A 24,331-nucleotide genomic window follows, 5' to 3' on the forward strand; every position below is an offset into this window, starting at 1 on the left:
TGGGTTTCAGGAAACTCAGGCTCTAGAGACTCGAGCATGAACTTCCTGACGATGTACTGATACAGATCGACAGGCAGAGCACACTGGCACTCGCCAGCAGTACTCTTGTCATCGGCGAACACCCCAGCCTCCTGGGCTGTAGCTTCGAGATCGTGAGAAGACATCTTGCAGATAAAAGAAGAAAACGATTTCAAGAGAATGCTCGACTGAAAAGGTGAGTATTCGCCGGAAATCGTTTTGAAGATGAAGAGAAAAGTGAAAGTGTGGATTACAAAGAACCCTCTCCCCCTTTATATACTAATCGCAATTAATGCGATGAATTTAATGCGGAAGAGAGAGAAATCGAAGGTGCAATGAAACTATGACACGTGGCAAAAAGCAAGCTGGCAACAGCTGTTGAAAGGACGCGTACCATTAATTTCGCGGCCACGCGCCCGAAAAATCGCGCCCACGCGCCTGAAAAAGCGTCTGGAATGACCATGTACTGTCACGTCACCATAACTTCCTGCACGTCCTGACACAGTCAGAAGAAACCGTCGCACGACGTTTCAGAGGTTTGGACTGTTCTTATCCTTTCACCAACCCTTCGAATTTCAAAAATTCAAAAAGATTCAAAAGTAAGTGGGAAAATACCCCTTACCTTGGCAACCAAGTAACCATAATACGGGTGCGGGTACAGTGTTAAGGCAAAACCCTTCACATACTTAGCACCTGCAGGGAATTGAAGCCAAGAATACCTCGGCAACCAAGTAACTATAAGACGGGTGCGGGTACAGTGTTAAGGCAAAACCCTTCACATACCTAGCACCCGCAGGGAATTTACGCCAGGAATACCTTGGCAACCAAGTAACCATAAGACGGGTGCGGGTACAGTGTTAAGGCAAAACCCTTCACATACCTAGCACCCGCAGGGAATTGACGCCAGGAATACCTTGGAAGTAAAGTAACCGTAAGACGAGCGCGGGTACAGTGTCAAGGCAAAACCCTTCACATACCTAGCGCTCCGTAGGGAATTGAAACCAAGAAGGATCTTCTGGGCAATGCTTGCGGAAACGGAAATAACATCCCCGCATAGCGGGAACGTCGAGAACTACATTGTTTGAAGCTCCAGGATGGAATTGGTGGTTTTAACATAATTGATCACCATGTTCAAAACTACCAAAACCTCATGGAGAATCCACACAAGTGGGACTCAACGCTCCTGACTTGCGAGGAGGTTACAGACCTACCCGCATCATACCCAAAGATCAAGCAGGAAAGTCGGGAATTTCTGCAAGTGACAAGGACTTCCGCGGGAAGAATCCCCATGGAAAACCTTAAAAAACCCTTTTCAAAACCCTTTGCTTAAGTCCAAAAGTTCACCTCACTTTATTAAACATTCCTGAGAAGAACATTGGACTGGGGGGACTTGAAGAGGTAGGTCCCAGCAGAGCCCAGTTGGACCCGCAAGACTCACCTTCAAAAGAGACGTCTGCGCAGAAACCAACTGGATACGCAGGACCCACCATGCTCAGAGACGTGACGTCCTTACGCGCAGTACGCAAGCTGTTCCCGCAGGAAATGCCTCCCAATGGTGAAGTACTCTGCCTGTTCCCGCAGCTGCGGATACAAGCCATCAGGGAAGGCCACCCGCGCAGCAAGGCTACACGCACAAGGCACTTAGCTCTCAATTATTCAGTTGTCACCTGAAGGAATGAGCAAAGCCGGGAACAATCCCGCACAAAGGCGGGAGGGGGAATACTCCCGCCCAACTAAGCCAGTCCGTACGATACGGGAAGATCTTCTGTACTGTACCTGACGAGGTATGGGCAAGAGATCTGACCAAAGATACGACAGCTTATTGACAGCAGTATGGCGAGCAGCATGCTCTTGTACTGTATGTCACTATTAGCCGCTGCCTACTTACCAACTCCTGCCATACCACGTGCATAGCCGGCAGTTGGTGGAAAAGGAATAGTACACAGCAGGCCTGGTCACTGTCAGCCGCTGCCTACCCACCAACTACCAGCATGGCACGTGCGTAGGCCACAGTTGGTAGAACAGGGATACTATTCAGCTGGCTACACCTTCTTGGAAACCTACATTCGGCTATAAATACCCCAAATGGTATGATTATCTCATCTTATCATATTATCATCATATACCATCTCGTATTACATATTATACCTGATATCTGCTCTAGCAATCTCTTAATATACATTTATATTCAAGAGCAATCTAGTCTGATTCTCACGCCGGAGGGTGGTCACAAGGAGGAACCCCCCCTTCTCAGTGACGAGCTCACGGTGTCTGTTTTGCAGGTTATCAGAAGAACCATCTTTGCCGGGTCTAACTCCTCGTGGGAAACATCTATCTAATCCCCAGGTTATCCGTAATCTGCCCGGGGTCCGATCAGTGTTTCTTCACCATCCTTTTTTAGAATGACGACTTTCTAGTGTTTTTAAGCCACCACACTTCCCAATTTGGGGAGTATCATTGCCCCACTCTGGCCAGACTATGTTGTCTTAACCAGTTCCACGTTGGCTTCAGAGTTTGGTTTGAGCGTTCCCTGTAAAACCAAACAGCCAACTTTCACTTAGCAGTTATTGTGCATAGGGCTGGCAATTTATACCGATGCACGAATAAACAACACGTGCCTACACGACTTTAACAGGTACCATGTAAGGTCTTAATAAGTTTCGTGTACTAAACAAGTAGATACAAATCTACCTGTTAATTTTCTTGTCTAAATAGGTAACAAACCTGTTAAGTACCTGGTTAGATTTTTATATTTAAATATAAATATATATAATTATAAGTTATCCTAAACTCTAAATTCCTAAAACATTCTCACTTTATCTCAGCCGTCACATTCTCACGACATTCCCAATTAAGTTAGTACGAATAATTTAACTGTCGTAGGATCGATTTCAGGTCTTATCGTGTATTATCATGTCTTATCGTATATACCAGGTATTAATAGGTTCGTGTTCGTGTATGGGATACAGGTACACGATAAGTTTTCGTGTCATGTATAAATATACACATTTCGTATTCGTGTCTTACCATATTCGCATCTTATGATGTATGTATATACGGCATATGCACGTCCTAATTTTGCCAAGAGTAAACTAAATCCAGCTCAAATCCTCTTTGCAATAATCCAAAAAAAGTGATACAATAGTAGATAAGAAAAATCGCAACAGAAACACGACACTATCTCCATCTCTCGCAGAAGCCATGTCCGTCGCCTGCCGGATTTCTTCAATCCCCACCACCGTCACATCCCAATCCCACCATCGTTCCACCACCCTCACCACCGCAGCAACCCTCCATCTCCCCGTCCACAAAACCCCCACCTCCCTCCGCTGCTCTAACTCCTCATTCCTCAACCCCATCCGTATATCCTTAGCCACACCCATCCAAACCCGAACCCGAAAACCCACTTCAATCCAGATGTCCATGGAAGCTGGGATGGGTATAATGGGGACCAAATTGGGGATGATGACGTATTTCGAAGCCACTGGAAAAGTGGTTCCGGTCACCGTCATAGGTTTCCGGGAAGGAAATGTCGTGACTCAGGTTATTAGGAACAAATAAAATTATACGCCAATAAAATACACCAACCAAGAATAATTTTATTTATTTATAGTACAGGTGAAAACGGAAGATACTGACGGGTATAACGCAGTTCAAGTTGGCTACAGGAGGGTTAGAGATAAAAAGCTGACCAAACCCGAATTGGGGCATTTAGAGAAATCCGGGGTGATCCCCTTGAGGCATCTTCAGGAGTTTAGGTTGCAGTCGGTGGAAGGGTTTGAGCCGAATCAGAAATTGGTATTGGAGGAGTTGTTCAATGAGGGCGATCTTGTTGATGTTTCGGGTACCACTATTGGCAAGGGGTTTCAAGGTATCTCTTTTCGGGTTTTTTTGGGTTTAGTTTTGTCATTTTAGCTTGAAAATTATGGGCCGATAATATACGTGGTCAAAAATAAATGAATTTGGTCTTAAATGGTTATGTTAGTTAATGATTAGTTAATTATTATACATTTTGACTAGGATATTAGGTTATAGTATATATCAGATTATCATAAATCGCTAAAATATTTAAAACAAAAAATGGAAATCTATAAGTTACATTCGGTTTTTTTCGAGTTTAATTACACGCAAAACCGAAACTGATTTTGTTTCGGTTTCATGCACACCCCTAAATTTTATCTTCAAATTAGGTTAATTAATCCTAAGTTATGCACTGATATTAAGATCGTGTTCTTTGTCTTCTTATTGGGCCGGGTCTAACTATCATGTTACCAGGTGGTATTAAGAGGCATAACTTCAAGAGAGGTCTAATGACCCATGGGTCAAAGAGTCATCGGGCTCTTGGTTCGATCGGAGCAGGGACGACACCTGGGCGTGTCTACAAGGGGAAGAAAATGCCCGGTCAAATGGGAGGAACAAAAACCAAAATCAGGAAACTTAAGATTGTCAAAATTGACAGTGATTTGAGAGTGGTAATGATAAAAGGGGCGGTTCCTGGTAAGCCTGGGAACCTCATCAGAATAACTCCTGCTAAGATTGTTGGCAAGAATATACCAAAGAATTAATACGGTCTGGTGCTCTTTTTGATCACTGCTTGTTGTTTGTTGATCTCTTTTTTAAGTTGTATGATATTATTTTCGTGAAGTTTTGTAATTTTAATTATGATTTCGAACAAGGATGTGACATTGGATTAGAAGTGTAACTTGTAACTGAATATCTTAAAATCATATATTTTGTTAGAAGTCATGTGATTTGTGATTAGTAGAGGTGGTTGTAGCCTGTTGTGAATGCTGATCTGAGTTATCTTGTGGCCTGTTTGTGTAATGAATTCACTATAGCACCAATGAATGTTTCATAGCCTGTCATTCTTTATTGAATGATTGGTCCGGACATTATACATTTTGCTAGGGGATATGTTATTCGTACACCCTTTGGTTATCCACACAGCCTACATACGATCGTATGGAACCCCACTTGAAAGAGTGTGTGGATAAGTCAAAGGGTGTGTGGATAACCGGAGCCTTTGCTAGGTAATGTTTGGGGCATGCACCTTGTATCGTACAAACACACTACAGCCTCTATAAGGTCAAAGTACATTTAAAGCATGCCATGATCAACCATCTACTTATGAATGTAATCTATAAGTCTAAAGCATCAACTGCTTCTTGTATCTTCTAACTAATCACAAGTTCACAACTTATAACCAACTATTATATTATTTATATATTACCAGTCCGGACCTACATTCATTCTAACAAAAGTTATCCTATCACTACCTATTTCTACACCATAATGCAAGCCATTGTGATACCGGGTCGGCAAACATAAACACAGTTTTGTGATTGGGTCCAGACGCAAGCTATGGATAAGGGTGTTTCAATTTGAGTTGTCTTGCATAATCTTTTCTTTTTTTAAAGTTTGCCTATTTTGTGGTGTTTATCTTTTGTTTGAATTTTTGCATCAGTTTGTTTTTTAAGAGGTAAAATGTCTGCAGTCCGCGGATCATATCTGCAGGCATCTGCAACAGAAGAGGTGGACCAAACCTCTGCAGTCTGCAACAAGAAGACTGTTTGTTTTTTAACGTTTGCCGACTGCTATAATAAACGGAAAATTAAATAAACCGATTTTTTTAAACTTTATTCAACAACAAACTAGTAATAATTATACAATTTTAATAATAATAAAAAACAAACATTCATAAATCTTCTACAAACTTTAATCAACAACAAACTAGTAATAATTGTACAATTTTAACAAAAAATCAAACAACACATTCATAAATCTAAACCTTCTACAAAACTTTATTCAACAATAAACTAGTAATAATAGAACAATTACAATAATGGTGAATATACTATTAAATCTTGAATAAATAAGTATGCCAAGGTAGATGGTGGTGGAGGTGGCAGCTAGGGCTGGAGGTGGCGGAGCAGCGTGCGGTGGCGGTGATGTGGGGAGAAAGGAAGGCAGCGGCGGTCGGCTGGGGTGGGTGGAGGAGCAGTGGCGGTCGACTGGGTTAGGTGGAGGAGCAGCGACGACGGTCGGCTAGGGAGGAGCGGCGGCGGCGACGGCTATTGCGGCGCCGAAGGTGGAGGTTGCCGGTGGTGCGGCGTCGGCAGTGGAGTTTGCGGTGGTGCGGCGCGGCGCGGATGTGGAGGAGATGGTAGGGAGGAGATGAAGGGGAGGAGATGGTAAAATGAAAGGGGGCTAGGGTTTTGAATAAGATAGAAGATGCAGAAGACTTGAAAAAAGGAAGGTCCATGTCTTCTAGGATAAAAGGGTGCGAAGACGTTTTTTTAATGAAATGTCTTCAAAAGAACAAACAGCCTGCAAGCCCAAAGGTCTGCGCGGCGCAGACATAAGAGGCCAGGAAGATCTTCAGAGAAAAAACAAACACCACCTATGTACTTTGGTTTTACCTTATGAAGTTGGAGTACTTTTGGTTGAAAATAAATTATAATAACTTTGTTATTGGAACCTTTGGTTGGATTTTATCGCCTTTGATTATCATGTGTTTTTTGATTTGGCCAAGGATTATGATAGAAAAACGTGATACGTTTTCGGAAGCGATCAATGACTAGTGTTATGGTAACCCTTGGCCAAATCAAAATACTTGTAAATAAATAAATAAACAGCAAGTTTAATATACACCAAGGGAGTATTCCGACTAGTATTTATAAAGTAGGGACAAATCAAAACATTTATAATTTGGGTACAATAATAATCGTTTCGTCCAGAGTTGATCAATTGAATGGCGGAGAGTTTGTGATAACCGATTCACGATCTCATCTTCTTCGTGCACTCTACCCGATCTCGCAAGATCCGCCTACCTCCGTCTATCTATCGCCACCGCGGAGGTAATTGCACATGTTGATCGATCTCTTGCTTTAGGTCAATCTGATATTAAATGTTGTTATATTCTAGGCTATGATTTCATCTGTTGATTGATTGGTCGATTAAGTTGTTGAATTTGGTAATTGTGATGGAGTGTGAATGATTATTTGATTAGTAGCTTTTGTTTTGATTGGTTATATTTAGGGCCTTTTTGCTTCAGATTTGAAGCTCAGTAATTTTGTTTAATTAATATGATTTTCATGAATTGATCCTTTGAGTTATGATATTGTTGTTTTCTTATGCTCATAGTTATTCTTCCGGTGGCGTTATTTGCTGACGATAGCTTTTAGGTCTGAAAAATATGTTTTTTTGGTTTTATACTTGGATAATGTTATATTGTTATTTCAGAGTTGTAGCTTATAGTTGTCTATCTTCATCATGTTTTTTGCATTCAACGTTTTGCAACCAAGCGTTTATCTAATACAAAGACCAAGGCCAACATGTAGAATATTTATATACTTTTGGTAGAGATAAGCTTGACGAATTAGTGACTCTTCACTTGTTGTGTGTATGCTTTTTTTGATGAATTAATCTTTGAGCTATGGTATTATTTGTATATTCTGCTGGTGGTGCTATTTTCTGATTGTTACTTTTGGTGTCAAAGTATGTTCTTTTTGGCTGTTTTTCGGTTTTATACTTTGGTAATGTTATATCAGATTTATCTTTGTTACTTAATCATCTTTATTCTTTGTGCATTGGCGTTTATATTGCATTGCTTGATTATAGATTTTGCTCTTTGTCCCGTGTTGAATCGCTGGTACTTCACGTTTCTGTTTATTTTGAAAGCTACAAGTTTCATACACGAGCTAAACATCAATATTTTCTTTTACTTTGTTGACCCAAGTTAGTTTTAGCATTCTTTAAGGATGACATTCCTCCACTTTTTTAACTGCAATCAATTATTCGTATTTCAAGCTGTTCTTGCTCCTAAATGTTTTTCTATGAATAACCTTGTTTCATAGCTCTATAATATACTAATTTTATCGTCATCATGCTTATTGCATTCAAAATATGATAACCAAGTGCTTACGAATACAAGACAAATTTTATGTGATCCAGGAGAGAAATATGCTTGAACAGTTGGTAAATCTTTTGTGAGTGCTTGGGTCGCATCTAACATTGGGAGTCTAATATATCTTTATGAGCACTAGTGTCACATTTTGTTTTCCTATATGTGTTGTATGCTTATGTTAACCCATGCACACGCTCATTCATCTTTCTAATGTCATATGACATATAGCTTCTGAACATGGAATCTGGCATATCCCAGTACCACATCGCAGTCAGCTTTGGGATTCTAATGATGTATATTTTTGTAGGTACACTCAGCTGGTCACACCATTGCTAACAAAAGAGAAATATGAAGACCGTTGCAGCCGTTTTTGTGGCAGTTTTACTTGTGGCATCTGAACTGCCATGCGGGCTTACTTTCTCATCTACAACTCCTGCTTTTTTGTGGTCAAATGCCCAAGATGGGTATGCTTTTCTCTTTTAGAAACATTGGAAAACATTTGTTAACTTGGGTCTTATTGAGAGTCAAACTGACGGGGCTGTTTGGTAACCTTTTAATGGCCATTAAGGTTGCCTCTTAACCATTCAGACTTAAGGTTACCTCTTAACCATTAGGAGGCTATGAACTATTAATAGGTAGCCTCTTAATGACCATTAAGTGGCTACCAAACAGCCAAGTTTGTTCATCATTTTTATGTTGCCCATCATTTCTATTAAAGTTTCTTGTTGTTAAGCACTACATGCATTTAATATAAGGGTAGAAGATCTCTTTCTAGTTCATGTTCTTATCCTACAAATGAATTAGAGAGGTTGTTAAAAGTAACATGAGATTAGTTTGAATTCATGTCTTAAGAGGGGAGTCATTCAAAGGCTATTGTGTTTTTTAAGTAATAATATCTACCTTTCCTATGCCTCAAGTTGATTCTATGCCTTGTTTTAATTTTTTACTATTATGGAAACCACAGATTGACTTCCAACAAAGCTAAGGAATCTGTGAGTTACCAAACTCTTTCACCAGAGGACTTGGTCAAATCTGTCATGTCAGAAGGTAGCTGGTCAAACTCACTGGTAACCTTTTTTTAACTAGTTGGATTTTGCTCTTATATTTCATGCATTGCCCTAAGAGAGAACACGGTACCAACTTTTTCTTTTTGATGCAATTGTTTGCAAGCCTTATGCTAGTTCTGTTTTTTCAGTGCTCCAATCAGAATCCCGACGAATCCATGGATCTTGCCATTGTCTTTGTTGGGAGGGAGGTAAGAATCCATTAAAACTCTACAAACGGACACATTTCAAAATCATTATCTACTCCTACATAACTTGATATTTTATTATAATCACAGTCTGTGGATATTTCTGGGAAGAAAAATGAAGACCAAACACTTCTAGACTTGCTTAAGGTAGCTGCTGCATGAGTTCTTGAATATGTTCCTAAAACTGTCTTGCTAGGTTTAAATTTCAAATTTTAACTCGTGTCTAACGTTCTGTTTTTCATATCAATCTTATATCTTTAATGAACAGGCCTCATTCACAAAGTCAACATTTTCTTTGGCATACCCTTATGTATCTGCATCTGAAGAGAATAAATCTCTGCAACGCTCAATAGTTTCCGAGTTGGCAGAAACTTGTGGACTTGATGCTGGATTAAGCAAGGTTGGTATACTGGAATCATGTGCTGCAGAGGGTGGAAACTTTGAGAAACTTGCTGACATCAGCTCAGTCCATGTAATGTTTTTTATCTTGTTGGAATAAATAATCACAAATTCATAGTTTTCTTTACATGTTTAATAGATTACTGTTTACAATGACAGGAATATGTGGTTTCAAGTATGGAAAAGAAGTCCAATGGGCAGACACCACTTGTTGTGTTTTGCAATGAAGGTGCTGACTCTGCGAAAGGAAGCGAACAACCACGTTCTGAGGGTATGTGAGGTGGAAAAACGAGTGAGTTGGGTGGGTTGGGTAATGGATCAAAATGGGTAGTTTTTTATGGGTCAAACTTATGGGGTCAATTTGAAAATTTGTGTTTCTAAATTTTGAATTTTTTATAGGATTAATTTCATATATTTAGAAATTTTTTGTGAGCAATTAGTGTGCCAAATACGAGTATAGTACTTTTTATATTAAATGATTTATGGAGATTCTATGCTCAACCCATATCTTTTTCAGTTATTGACTCGCTTAGAGCATACGATTTGTATTTTCTTATAAAAGTCCCTTAAACAGTTTTCCGCATATAAAACACTAATATATATATTTATTTTTTTCATAAAAGTCAACAATACTATTTGTATTTTCTTATAAAAGTCCCTTAAAACAGTTTTCTGCATATAAAACATTAACATATAGATTTATTTTTTTCATAAAAGTCTTAACAATTTTTTACACATTAATACTACTTTAGGAAAGAATTAAGATGAATTAATATTTTAAACTGGGCACGTGACAAGGCAAAGCCCGTTTAATGTTCGTTTTTTATGTTCCTTTTTTTTAGTTCAATAAGCTGATAATAACAAATAATATTTCAAAAACATAAAAATACATGAGCGTGAAGACATAACTCAAAATAAAATACAAAAACTAAAAACATATAAAATGGTTTGTACAAAACTAAAATTGTTTAAAAAGTTATAAACAAGTTAATTGAATCGCTATTGTAATGTAATTTATTGAATAGTGTTTTCATGATTTCATTCAATCATAATAAATTAATAAGAGATTTAAAAAAACATTGTTAGGGACTTTCATGATAAAAAACAGAAATTATGTTGGTTTTTATGTGCAAATTATTGTTAGGTGACTTTTATGAGAACAATCAGAAAGTATGTTGGGTTTTTATGTGCAAAAAATTTTAAAGAGATTTTATGAGAAAGAAAAACAATGAAGTATTGGTTTTTTATGGTATATGCCCTAAAACATAAGCTGAATTGACCCGTTTATTTTTTTTGAACAGCTGAATTGACCCGCTTATAAGTAAATGAGTTGAAATTGTCGCTGGTTTTGGATGATTATGTTTATGGCCATGTATAAATATAGTATGCTGAGTTTGTTGTAATGCAGGCCAAGTTTTGTCTGAGCTCATAAGCTCTGTTGAGAAGACAGGAGCAAAATACTCGGTTTTATACGTCTCTGACCCGGTTAATGTCATCCGTTATCCCTCATACCGCCAGGTGGACAGGTTTCTTGCAGAAAAATCTGGAAATTCATCACATGACTCCGGTAAATGTGATGGAGTTTGCCAAATTAAATCATCGTTGTTGGAGGGACTTTTCGTGGTAAGTTGACTATCTCTTCTCATCTTGTTGACTTATTGACTTATTTGTACTTTATATTTATTTGTCAATACCTGGGACACTTGTTTCAGAACAATATCATACGGTTTTCTGATGTTTCAGGGACTTGTTTTGCTTGTAATTTTGATCTCGGGCCTTTGCTGTATGGCTGGTATTGACACCCCGACAAGATTTGAAGCCCCTCAAGAATCTTAAATTATTTCCCGAGCTTTTGCAAGTAATATTACAATACTTGCGGTGAAAGTATGGCAGTGATCGTGCAGTTGGTAAGTATTAGCTTTGAATGAGTTCTGTTGTCAATAATGGTTTGTACTGCATTTCTTAAAACACTTGGTGTGACATATTGTATCACAAAAACCAACATGCAAGGTAGTTAAAAACGTAAAACACAAAGCTGCTTTGTGTCCCCGTAGGTGCTACGTTATCCATGAACACGTATGGACAGAAACCGAATCGTAAAATCTAGTTGTGGAATCATATTCTTTGTTTTGTTGGTATGAAGAAAATAAGTTGGAATGAGATAGGTCATTGGTTATGTTTGGCTTGCTTTCATGGTTTTTTGGAGGGATATAACACCGTTGTAATAAATATTTAAATCATGCATCACTTTTAAAAATATATTATTGTAATGGATATCTTACATGTCACACACTGACATGGTGCCACAAGACAATTGTGGGACAATGAAACGTTGGTTGTCGTGTGTGATGTGCGTTATGTCCATGTGCTGTGTTTATTTTGTCTTGATTGTGTTTATTTATGGAGTTGTCGTTGGACCTGAAAACAGTATGGTTCAAAGCCAGTGGTGTTAAAACTGTGTTTGATAGTTTCATTTTCTTTCTCTGTCTGAACTGATAAGTATGGTTTGAGTGAGCTACAAATCAACCCTACTAGCTTGAGTGGGGTGTCTGTAGGGGTGCAAACAAGCCTAGCTGCTCATGAGCTCCTTGAGATCGGATTGATAAAAAGCTCTAAACAAGTCTAGGCTTATCGAGTTTGAGCTGAATCCGAGTTTCAAATAAAACTCGTTTAGTTATTTAGCCCGAGCTTGAGCCTTTTTGGAAAGATTGTTTAGGCTAGTCGAGTCCTATCTAGTTTAGTGTATTTTTAAGTTTCAACTCTTTTGGATTTCTATGTTGAACTTTACTGGAGTAGTACTTTAGGCATTTTCGAATGTTTGGATGCACGTCTTTTGTTCATATTCCTGCGCAAATAAGAGAAATTGTCCCCAAGGAAACCGCTTGTGTCTTTCTTGGATATGCTCAGTTCGGGTATAGACGCTATGACGTGAAATCCAAGAGACTCGATGTAACCTTGAATGTTCTCTTTAACGGGGGCGCTTCATCTTTTCCTTAACCTAATTAATAAGCCCCGGGGGAGAATGATGATGGAGATGCATTGCGGCCTGCTCCTGTTCATCAACTCTAACTGCATTCTTCTGCAGTTGATGTTACGGATCAGCCTCACGCTTCAAGCATCTTTGCTCAGCATCTTCTGCCGATTGTCAGCTTATTCAACTGACCTCAAAGGATTCCAGTACTTCACTCTGCGCTACCGAGCTTGAGTCAAGCTTTGGCTCATTTAAGGTACCACACATGAGCTTGAGCTGGGCTTAGGCTTATTAAGGTTTTTCTTACAATATATAAAGTAACTAAAAATGTATATAAGTTAATTATATAAATAATAAACTAACCAAGCCTCCAAGCTTTAGAAAAAGAGCTTGAAACGAGCCGAGTTTAAGCTTGAGCTCTCATAAGTCAAAACGAGCAGTCGAGTTAAGGCTCTCCTTGTTAGCATCCCTAAGAACGGGTTTGGCTTTTTTATGGTTTTGGCGGGTTGACAACTATAAACGATTTAATACTTTCTTCTAAAATTAGTTTTGTATTAAGAAGATAAAAATAATTAAGCTAGTTCATGATTAGAGTAAAGATACAGAGCATATATTCCAAGCATGTAAAATAAAAGTTAGTCGACTAAATACAAGTTTCTAATCAAAATGGACTGAAACTGTCACTAATCGTGAATTGAACTGTGTGAAATTTATCTAGTAAGTTTGTTTTGATTTGAAGATTCGGTTGGTTTCAACGATTACGAGCACCTTTATCATCAAAGGGCGGTGTAGGGTGTTTAGCGATGCTAAAATTGTGGCGACACAGTTAACACGTTCACTTTTATGCAACTATAAAATTACTATTCATGACTCATGAGCGGATGATCAACAGAAGTAATTATTTCATGATTTTTATAGCTCTAATGGCAATAGATATAATAAACCAAGTCCAAGATAAGATTATAGCTCTTATTCCGGGTTCAAACTGTGAGTCTGGAACATCATTGTCTATATCACGTCACAAGTGGTCTACACCTTGCTACGATCGTCATAAGTGTACATGAAATTGTTGAATCTTTGTTCTTTGAATGTATGAGGAACTTGAAGGAACTCATCGTTCTTTCTGTTTCCTTCCTAAATTGAGCATTGAAGATGCATTTAAGACGTATTACATTTTCTTTTCGAAGCGCAAGTTTACAAATATATAATCCAAGAAAAATGCTGGCGGGTCATGTTCGTGTTGACATATTTTGCTCATTTAATTAAACAAGTTGATTTTAACACGTTACAACTTGAGTACAACTCATTTGCAGCACGTTCGTAAACAGGTTAGATAAATCGTGTTCGAGTTACACTATTTGAAATATGTTCGGGTAAGGTTAATGCCTTTTACAAGAATAGTATACTAATATTGTTCAAGTGAAGTAATTCAACATGTTTGACAATTGACACCCATAATTACAAAGGTGAACGTCATGACGGGGGGTGGCGATGCTCGAGGTGGTAGCGACAATGGTGACGTTGCGGAGGTGGTGCATGTGGCGGCGGCGACGATAAGGTGGTGCCTATGGTGACAATGATAGGGGAGTTGGCAACATGTGTTGGTGGTGGTGTCAATGGTGACGGCGTTGGTGGCTAAGGGTGGTGGTGTTGGTGGTGAAGGGTGAATGTTGTGTCGACAGTGGTAAATGGCCGAGATGGGGCAGTGATGTGTTCTTAGTGGAGACAACGATGACATTAAAGAAAGAGTTGGGGGGGGGGGGGGGTTGCTATTAACAAGTTTTATATATCACTAGGCATCTTGACCGGTTTTCTTTATTTATAAAACCTAATTGTCTAATTGTACAAATTAAGTTTCCCTAATTAATCAATATGCAAAACTATTTTGCGTAAATATGATTAACATTTCTGATGTAAAATAAGTATCTACTTCTACTTATATATTAAAGCAACACAATTTTTCACATGTCATTCAACTAGACACTCCACATAGAATGCCAAGTATACACGTTTCCATTTTTACAATGTCCCCTTCATGAATAATAAAATAAAAATATCTTGTTGGTAGGAATCGAACTCACTACCTTACTTTTAAAATGTTTGTGGCTTAACAACTCAACTAGGATAAATTGATGTCAGCTTTCTCTTTTTCTTAATTGGTATAGATTCATGACCTTCTATTTTATTTTATCACAGGTATATCACACGGGCTAATTCCTAGTTTAAAACTATAATAATATTAATGTTGTTAAATTTTTAAATTTTATATAATAGCTAAATTAAAAATAGAAACGAAAATTAAAACAACAAATTATTGCTTTTAGTACTCTCCATCACTAAAGGGGTTTCATCCTGTGTTAATATAGTAATGCATTTTGAGTATGTGGCAAATGCTTCTCGATATAACAAGTCTCGATCGATACTCAAACACGAACTAAATGAATAACTCTCATTTATATTAATTAGAAAATATAACTCAAAAAAATGATTACAACTCTCAAACCCTTAATAACAAAATATGAATCGAACCTACTCGTTCAATCCCAAATAAAAAGCCTGGTTTAACCAACTTGTTTAACCAAAAAAATAAATGAAACTAAAACTAACTTGTTTTCCTTAGAATATCGAGACAACCCAAACAAAAATAACTTGTTTGCTTTCTTAAATTCTTGGCAAAAGCAACTTAGTATTTCTTTTTCTATGATTCACGAATCAGCCAACAAAATTTGTATTTAGAAACCTCCTTTAGACTTTTTTTTTAAACCAACTAACCAACCAATCAAATTTATTTAATAACTCCTCTTATTGTTAAATTGCAAAACAAGAACCGAAAAAAAAAAAACTATGAATTCCCTTTCCGAAACTTGCAAATGATTCCGATCAACCTCGTTAGTTGTCACCGACCCTTGCCTTGATTATTCTATCACAACCCGTTTGAACTTAGTTGTAATTTCGATCACGACTTAACCGAACCCTCCTTATTGATCACAACTTTGATCAAAGTCTTGAGCCTTCGGTCTCCTCCTTATCGATCACGGCTTTGATCGATAAACACTAAGAGCGTAACCGCTCTGATACCAATTCAAGTACGAATTAATATAACTCACCAAAACGTAAACACACAATACTTAATATTGAATAACTCTCAATATTAAATAGAGAAAATATAACTCAAAAACCCCTATTACACATAACTCGTGTTTCTCTAGATAAACCCTAACTCGGTTACATCTCATGCGTTTATCTAATGTTTAACCATAACTTGATTTATATAGACTAACCATAACTTGCTAAACAAGACAAAACTAAATATAATAAAACCCTAATTGCAACCCATAAGCCCATTACATCGTTAATGAATAACACGGGCCCAATAGGTCCAGTCCAGCCCGGTCACCTATACGTGACAAGCCTATTAAGATGAAAATTATGTCCAACAATATATACACGACTGAAACACAAATAAACCGATGAATGGATGGCAATAAGTCGATTGAACGTATAATAAAGCTTTTAAAGATTTAAGCAACTAAAAATCATATTTTGTACCAAAAATAATATGATATAAGAGAAACAACCATTCGTTGGTAATCGTTATCTAAAAAGTCTCAATCATTTGGACCATCATCCTTTAACAACCAAAACCCTTAAGTGGTAGCGAGTGGCGACTAATTTAAACCATTGTGTTCCGCAAATCCAACTAAAGCAGCCTGAACTATCACGACTTTTGAATCAAACCACGTGGACCATTTTTATGAGGAATATCAATTAATTTTTTCAGTAAATATCACTCCACTATTTTACTTTGACAATTGTTTGCTTTCTCTTCATTGCCTGCCTACACTGCTACAACACGTGTTAATTATAATTTATAATCTTTTTCCATAAGAGTGCCAAGTCTCAAAAGACGATTTTACCAAGAACTAATAAACCAGATGTATTTTGTCACATTCCAAATTTTTAGGGTGAATTGACTTTGTCCAGAAAATATTATAGAAATGAAGAGTGTTACAAAATTAGGGAGCTTTTGGGACCCCAAAACAAGAAACTATACAAGACCTACTAGTTTCCTAAAACTAGTGATCCTAGTATGAATGGTGTTGTTTCCTAACAAATTAATGGTCCTAAGATCTAACTATAAAGAATTCAACCAAATACATGTTTATTAATATGGGTAAAAGATTAAATACATAATTGAGAGCTAGAAGTTAGGATCTATTACAATCAAATTAGGAAATTGACAACGATACAAAATCATCTATATCAAGTTAAATATATTTAAATTAATTCTTGGGATTGTGTTGATATCTAATACGCCCCCGCAAGATGGACAATCTTGAAAGAGACCAATCTTGGACAATAAGGTGCAATAACGATGTTTAAGCAGCGGCTTCGTTAAAGCATCGGCTAGTTGATCATCGTCAAAAATGTGGGTGACACGTATTGATCCTTCTCAGACTTTTTCTCGTACAAAGTGAAAATCCAAAGCAAGATGTTTCATTCGAGAATGGAAAACGGGACTTGCTGAATAGTGAGTAGCACTCAAGTTATCGCAAAAAATAGCCGGTGTAGCAGCAAATTTGTAGCCCAGTTCAGAAAGCAATGAAATGACCCACTGCACTTCTGTTGTTGTGGATTCGACAGCCCGAAACTCAGCCTCGGTAGATGATCGGGCTAAAGTAGGTTGGCGTTTGGAGCTCCAAGAGATCGGGTTTGACCTAAGGTAAACAATATAACCTGTTGTACTACGATAAGTGGTTTTATCTCCGGCCCAGTCAGCGTCTGTAAATGCATGTAGGTGTAAAGGGGAGTCTCGTTTAATGAGAAATCCATGATGAATGGTGCCATGCAAATAACACAAGAGGTGTTTCAAGGCAGCCCAGTGGAGGTGGGTTGGTGAGTGCATAAATTGAGACAATTTATTTACCGCGAAGGCGACATCGGAGCGAGTTAGGGAGAGGTACTGTAGTGCACCAACAAATGCACGATATTCAGTTGGGGATTTGAGAATTATACCATCAGTTTTGGTAAGTGATTCTGAACAAGACATTGGCGTGCTCGCTGGTTTACAGTAACTCAAGTTGGTGCGAGTAAGGAGATCAAGAATGTATTTTGCTTGAGATAAGAATAAACCATTGGAGTGTGGAAGAACTTCCACACCTAGAAAATATGAGAGGCTTCCAAGGTCTTTCAAGGAAAAACCCTTGGCAAGAGCGGTGATGAATTTACTCACAAGAGAATGATCGGGGCCTGTGATAATTATATCATCAACGTAGATGAGAATGAATATGGGAGAAAATGTCGTTTGATTGACGAACAGAGACGAATCAGATATTGTTGGTTTGAAGTGGACAGAAAGAAGGTATGTTTTTAGTTCCTCGTACCTGTTAAAAATAAAGAATATTATTCTAGAGAGAATTATGGATCAGTTAGCATCATATCCATATTTATCAAAGGTCTACATTCATTGCCAGCTCACAACTCCTAGAAATCAGTCATCGAGATTATTTGTTTCTCTTAATAACTTTCTTGTAATAGCCTATTTATGAAGGCTTCTTCTTGTCTTGTAATTCATTGAGAAAAAATACAACCCAATACAATTATCAATCCCCTCTGATTATCATTGTGAAATATGGTATCAGAGCAGTGAGAGATCCTCACAACCTGCTCATCATTTACCCTTCTGATCACCATGTCTAACGACGGTGATTTGGCCATAAAAGATGACCTCTCAACCCAAATAGCCAACCTTCTAAAAATTAGCCTCAACACCCAAACCTCAACCCATAAGCTATCCGATAGCCTACAGATCAGTATTAAACTGAACAGCCAGAATTATGCCCTCTGGGCAAGGATGATCCGTGTTGCCATTGGCGGAAAATCAAAAGCCCTATTGAATCACCTTTCTGGAAACCCACCAAACCAAACAGATGAAAAATATGAACAATGGGAACAAGATGACCTGGTAGTGTTTTCTTGGCTCATCCAAAACATTGAACCCTCGCTTGCTAGCAACCTTACCGAGTTCCCGACAGCGAAAACGCTATGGGATGCTCTGGTGGTCACATACAGCAGTGGAAAAGATAAGTTGCAGACTTTCGATCTACATGTCAAAGCTAATGAATTTAAACAAAACGGCCTACCGCTTGAAGATTTCTGGATAGTGATGCAAGGAATCTGGGGTGAAATTGAAAGACGAGATCCGAATCCAATGACCTGCGCCGCCGATATTACCGCCTACAACACTATTCGGGCAGAACAAAAGTTGTTCCAATTTTTGAATGCCCTAGATCAGAAGTTCGATCCCATAAAAAGGGAAATTCTTAGATGGGATCCTTTACCAACAGCAGAGGCAGCCTACGCTGCTGTGTGGAAAGAGATGGCTCACCAAAACATTCTCGGGGCCATTTCCTCACCGACACAGGGGGTCGCCGCCGGTCTTGTTACTACTGAGGCAGAAGGGGTCGGACTCATCGCGCGACGCAGGCCGAATCCAAGCATCAAAACCTCTGGAATTCCGAAAAAGGTTGACAAATCAAAGCTAAAGTGCACTCACTACAACATGACAAAACATACCAAAGAGCAATGCTTTCGGTTAGTGGGTTATCCAGATTGGTGGGGTGACGGTCACAAGAAAGGGAAGAAAGAAGAAGGGGAGGCAGCGGCCACCGTGGGCAACCCGAAGGCCACCAGCAGCGACGGAGACAACCTCACCGGAGCCTTTGTGGCGACAGCGGCTGAACCAGTGGAGATGAACGGTATAAGTGGTGGAGATGAGGGAGTTTCTGTTAACCCTTGTTCAATTTCATCCTTACACCCTTATGTTTCTTGTGATATTACAAAAACCACCCCTCAAGTTGTTAATATTGATGCTTCCATTAAAAATAACACAAATGTTGGGATGGCCAATATTGCAGTAAACAATGGGAAGTCGGGGCCATGGATCTTCGACTGTGGTGCCACCGACACCATGACGTACGACCCTTCCGACATTTGTGCTACAACGAAACCCCACAGAAAACACATACAAATTGCAAATGGCGAGATTGTGGCTGTAAAAGGAGGGGGTACAATAGAATTGTCACCAACACTGAGATTGCCAAATTGCCTCTATATACCATCCTTGTCTCATAAACTTTTGTCTATAAGTCATGTGACTAAGGAATTAAATTGCACGCTTCTAATGCATCCCACTTTCTATATATTACAGGACATCAGGACGGGAACGATTATTGGACGTGGCACTGAGCGTCAAGGATTGTATTATGTAGATGAAGTGACTCAGCAAGGAACTGCAGTGTTGGCTCATGGAACTACAGATAGAGAGGCATGGTTATGGCATAGAAGACTTGGACACCCGTCTTCTGGGTATTTACATCATTTGTTTCCTAAACTTTTTCGTTCGAATGAACCTCTAAACTGTGAAACTTGTGTCTTGGCGAAAAGTCATAGACACACCTTCAAACCAAGTAATACTAGAGTTGATCACCCATTTGATTTAATTCATTTTGATGTGTGGGGTCCTGCACCGATTAATGTGGGGGGAGCAAATTTTCGATATTTTCTTTTATTTGTTGATGATTGCACTCGTATGTCTTGGGTTTATTTCTTAAAAATAAATCCGAGGTGTTTGATAAATTCGTTATCTTTCATGCCATGATTAAAACTCAATTTCAACGAGATATCAAAATTCTTCGTTCCGATAATGGTGGAGAATTTGTTAACACCTCCATGAAACAATTTTTTGAAACAAAAGGATGGTGCATCAAACCTCTTGTTCACATAACCCGGAACAAAATGGCGTAGCCGAACGAAAAAATCGCATCCTTCTAGAAATTACCGTGCTCTCATAATCGAATCACACGTGCCAAAATTTTTTTGGCCCAAAGCTCTTGCCACAGCTACTTATCTCATCAATCGTCTACCTACAATGATTCTAAAGTTTAAAACTCCGTTACAAACCCTATCAGAATTCACTAAAATCCCCCCTACCCTCACACTTGAGCCTCGCGTTTTTGGAAGTAATGTCTTTGTTCACATACCAAAGACTGAACGTACAAAAATCGACCCTTGTGCGGAGAAGTGCGTATTTGTGGGATATGGTATTGATAAGAAAGGGTACCGGTGTTACAATCCAAAAAAACGCCATGTGCACACTACTACACACTGTGATTTTCTTGAAACCAAGTATTTTTACCTCACCCAACACACTGGTCAGGGGGAGAGAGAAAGTAATGACACATTGAGTTGGCTAAGGTGGGTACCATCGTCAGAAGAAGTCAGTCCCCAAACCGAGTCACCTGCATCTACAATACCTACAATCAGTGCCACGGAACATGATCTTCCCAATCAGATGTCTGAGGTAAGTACTTCTCAACCTGATGTTCAAGACAATATTGATAATTTCAATAATAATGATGCTAGTAATGTAGAAAACCTTGCTACTCATGGTGATCATGAAGAAGCAACTGATTCACTGCAAGGGGAATGACTTCTAGATGAAAATGAAGAAGCACCGCAGAGATATGTTCTTCCACAGAGAGTGAACAGAGGTGTTCCTCCAAAAAGGTACTCACCTGAAAAAGAAAGTAGGAGTTCCAGATATCCCATAGCAAATGTTGCCAAAGGAAACCTGTCAGAAGAAGCCAAAGTTTTCTTGTCTGCTATTTCTTCTGAAGAAACCCCGAACACTATCAAGGAAGCATTGGAATCAGAAAATTGGAGAGATGCAATGCAAACAGAAATGGAGGCTCTAAAGAAAAATGAAACATGGGAAAAGTGTGTCCTTCCCCCTGGAAAGAAACCCGTGGGATGTCGATGGGTGTTTACCACGAAATACAAGCCTGATGGAACTATTGAGCGGTATAAAGCCCGATTAGTGGCTAAGGGGTACACTCAGACATACGGGATCGATTATTCTGAAACTTTTTCCCCTGTCGCCAAGATTGACACAATCAGAGTCCTCTTCTCAATAGCAGCTAATGAAGATTGGCCTCTCCATCAACTAGATATCAAGAATGCTTTCTTGCATGGAGAGCTAAAAGAAGAGGTATATATGGAGCCCCCTTCGGGATTTGCAGAAGAATTTGAGAAGAATGAAGTTTGCCACCTTAAGAAGTCTTTATATGGGCTAAAACAGTCTCATAGAGCTTGGTTTGGGAGATTTACTATAGCCATGAAGAAGTATGGTTTCAAACAAAGTAATTCTGATCACACTTTGTTCTTGAAACGAAGGGGTAAGTCCATAACATGTCTAATTATTTATGTTGATGACATGATTATCACTGGGAATGACAAAGAAGAGATGAAGAAGTTAAAGGAAAATTTATTCGCAGATTTTGAGATGAAAGACTTGGGAAGACTTAAGTATTTCTTAGGAATCGAAGTCCTCAGGTCTAAACAGGGAATCTTTATTTGCCAGAAAAAATACGTCCTTGACTTATTGGCAGAAACAGGGATGATCGATTGTAAACCTGTGGATACCCCAATGGTAGCAAATCTGAAACTACACATGGAAGAAGAAGCTCAATTGGTCAAAAAAGAAAAATACCAGCGATTAGTGGGAAAACTTATATATCTTTCCCACACCCGCCCCGACATCGCATACGCAGTGGGAGTAGTGAGCCAATTCATGCATCAACCACAAGCAGCCCATATGGAAGCAGTCTGGAGAATCATTAGATACCTTAAGGGGACAGTTGGCCATGGGGTCTTATTCAAGGCAAATGGGCACCTAAAGGTTCAGGCATACACTGATGCAGACTGGGCAGGAGATAAAGAAAATCGAAGGTCAACTGCAGGATACTTTACTCTAGTCGGAGGGAATGTCGTAACATGGAGGAGTAAGAAACAAAGGTGGTTGCACTATCAAGTGCCGAGGCTGAATTCAGAGGGATTGCACGAGGTCTAGCTGAGGTACTCTGGATACATAAACTCTTAAATGAAATAGGTTTCTTACCAAGTGAAGCAACCAAGATCATGTGCGATAATGAAGCAGCTATACAGATCTCTGAGAACCCAGTACAACACGATAGAACCAAGCATGTGGAGGTTGACAGACATTTTATCAAAGAAAAATTAGAAGCCCAGGTCATAGAACTTCCACACGTTCGATCTGAAGATCAGCTCGCTGACATTTTAACAAAGGCCACAAATGGAAGAATATTTGCACATTGTCTGGACAAGTTGAATTTTGGTGATCCCACTATTCAACTTGAGGGGGAGTGTTAAAAATAAAGAATATTATTCTAGAGAGAATTATGGATCAGTTAGCATCATATCCATATTTATCAAAGGTCTACATTCATTGCCAGCTCACAACTCCTAGAAATCAGTCATCGAGATTATTTGTTTCTCTTAATAGCTTTCTTGTAATAGCCTATTTATGAAGGCTTCTTCTTGTCTTGTAATTCATTGAGAAAAAATACAACCCAATACAATTATCAATCCCCTTTGATTATCATTGTGAAATAGTACCAAGCTCGCGATGCTTGACGAAGGCCATAAATTGCCTTGTTAAGCTTACAGACGTGTGTAGGAAGAGATGGATCGGTGAAGCCGGGTGGTTGAGACATATAGACGGCTTCGGTAAGTTTACCTTGTAGAAATTCATTATTGATGTCAGGTTGACGAAGACACCAATTATGAGATGCGGCCAAAGCAAGAATAAGATGCAAAGTCGTTGTTTTAACAACAGGACTAAACGTTTCGGTGTAGTATAAACCGGGCCGTTGATGGAAACCCTTGGCTACCAAGCGAGCTTTGAGACGGTCCACCGAGCCATCGGGAATTTTGTTCGAAATCCCCATTTGCAACCAACAAGATTGGGTGCAGAGTTGGGAACAAGCGTCCAAGTTTGATTACGTTGAAGAGCATTAAACTCGTCTTGCATGGCTTTACGCCATTGGGGTTGTTTTAGTGCTTGTGTGATAGTAGAAGGTTTGGGAAAAGGTTGAGTGGTGGTGTTGTAAAGAACGAAGTCAGAGTTATGGTATTTGGGATTTGGTTTACGTGATTGACGGGTAATGTGAGGGTTGGTTTGGTTGATATATTCGTTAATAGGGGGTGTAGGATCGGGTGTGGTAGTTAATGAAGTGTGTTGGGATGATTTAATAGATGAAGATGGTATAGTAGAAGTGTTAAGGTCAGGGTTAACAGTAGGTGAATGAACATTGGAATTATTGTTTGATGAAGGGAGGGTGGGTTGGTTGGCAATGTGTTGGACGGTTAATGGTAACCAAGTGTCCGAGTGGGGTGGAGATTGGGTGGATGTTTTGGTTAAAGTTTCATAGGGAAACTCGTTTTCAACAAATCGAACATGACGAGATGTGTAAACTTTATTTGTGAGGGGGTCGAGGAGATAGTATGCACTTTGAGATGATGAGTATCCCACAAAGAGACATGGTTTAGACCGAGATTGAAGTTTGTGGGGGTTGTAAGGACGTACCATGGATAGGCTAAACATCCAAAACTATGAAGTTTATCATAGTTAGGGATGATGCCGAAAAGACGAGAAAAAGGGGAGTCGTTTTGGAGTGTAGTTGTAGGTAATCGGTTGATGAGATAAGTGGCGGTGGTGAAGGCAAATGGCCAAAAATGTAGTGGCATTTTGGCATGTGAGAGAATGGTAAGGCCTGTTTCGACTATGTGACGATGACGTCGTTCGGCATAGCCGTTATGCTCGGGTGTGTGTGGTGGAGAGGTAAGACGAGTAATACCACATGAAGCAAGATGAGAAGTAAGTTTGATATATTCTCCTCCATTGTCAGAGAATGGTTGCTTGATT

The 24,331-nt window shown here is 39.0% G+C and overlaps 3 protein-coding genes across 3 annotated transcripts; all 3 read left to right on the forward strand.

Annotated features, from left to right (window-relative positions):
• Positions 1-3,198: 3,198 nt before the first annotated feature.
• On the forward strand, positions 3,199-4,583 carry LOC143583032 (large ribosomal subunit protein uL3c-like). The gene is made up of 3 exons (XM_077065460.1): positions 3,199-3,561; positions 3,637-3,889; positions 4,294-4,583. Exons 1-3 carry the CDS (start codon positions 3,220-3,222, stop codon positions 4,581-4,583), a joined length of 885 nt encoding a protein of 294 aa, XP_076921575.1. The 5' UTR covers positions 3,199-3,219.
• A 3,645-nt stretch (positions 4,584-8,228) lies between these two features.
• Positions 8,229-11,462, forward strand: LOC143583033 (uncharacterized). Its single transcript, XM_077065461.1, has 8 exons — positions 8,229-8,388; positions 8,889-8,991; positions 9,120-9,179; positions 9,267-9,323; positions 9,445-9,648; positions 9,735-9,846; positions 10,984-11,198; positions 11,319-11,462. Exons 1-8 carry the CDS (start codon positions 8,273-8,275, stop codon positions 11,409-11,411), a joined length of 960 nt encoding a protein of 319 aa, XP_076921576.1. The 5' UTR covers positions 8,229-8,272; the 3' UTR covers positions 11,412-11,462.
• Positions 11,463-18,238: 6,776 nt separating this feature from the next.
• On the forward strand, positions 18,239-22,776 carry LOC143583030 (uncharacterized). The gene is made up of 3 exons (XM_077065459.1): positions 18,239-20,015; positions 21,045-22,388; positions 22,496-22,776. Exons 1-3 carry the CDS (start codon positions 18,239-18,241, stop codon positions 22,774-22,776), a joined length of 3,402 nt encoding a protein of 1,133 aa, XP_076921574.1.
• Positions 22,777-24,331: the final 1,555 nt, after the last annotated feature.

This window comes from Bidens hawaiensis, unplaced genomic scaffold (assembly GCF_021521415.1).
Source record: "Bidens hawaiensis isolate Kalapana, Puna unplaced genomic scaffold, B.hawaiensis_p1.1 tig00032104_1, whole genome shotgun sequence".
Taxonomy (NCBI): Eukaryota; Viridiplantae; Streptophyta; class Magnoliopsida; order Asterales; family Asteraceae; genus Bidens; species Bidens hawaiensis.

What these genes read in the sequence shown, in the direction of transcription:
- LOC143583032 (XM_077065460.1), top strand. Translation starts at nt 3,220, where the DNA reads ATGTCCGTCGCCTGCCGGATTTCTTCAATCCCCACCACCGTCACATCC. An exon ending in AAGGAAATGTCGTGACTCAG is followed by an intron (nt 3,562 to 3,636) that starts GTTATTAGGAAC and finishes TTTATAGTACAG; the next exon opens with GTGAAAACGGAAGATACTGA. An exon ending in TATTGGCAAGGGGTTTCAAG is followed by an intron (nt 3,890 to 4,293) that starts GTATCTCTTTTC and finishes TCATGTTACCAG; the next exon opens with GTGGTATTAAGAGGCATAAC.
- LOC143583033 (XM_077065461.1), top strand. Translation starts at nt 8,273, where the DNA reads ATGAAGACCGTTGCAGCCGTTTTTGTGGCAGTTTTACTTGTGGCATCT. An exon ending in CACTTCTAGACTTGCTTAAG is followed by an intron (nt 9,324 to 9,444) that starts GTAGCTGCTGCA and finishes TTTAATGAACAG; the next exon opens with GCCTCATTCACAAAGTCAAC. An exon ending in CTGACATCAGCTCAGTCCAT is followed by an intron (nt 9,649 to 9,734) that starts GTAATGTTTTTT and finishes TTACAATGACAG; the next exon opens with GAATATGTGGTTTCAAGTAT.
- LOC143583030 (XM_077065459.1), top strand. Translation starts at nt 18,239, where the DNA reads ATGTCTAACGACGGTGATTTGGCCATAAAAGATGACCTCTCAACCCAA. An exon ending in TAGACACACCTTCAAACCAA is followed by an intron (nt 20,016 to 21,044) that starts GTAATACTAGAG and finishes AATGACTTCTAG; the next exon opens with ATGAAAATGAAGAAGCACCG. An exon ending in GAATGTCGTAACATGGAGGA is followed by an intron (nt 22,389 to 22,495) that starts GTAAGAAACAAA and finishes TAAATGAAATAG; the next exon opens with GTTTCTTACCAAGTGAAGCA.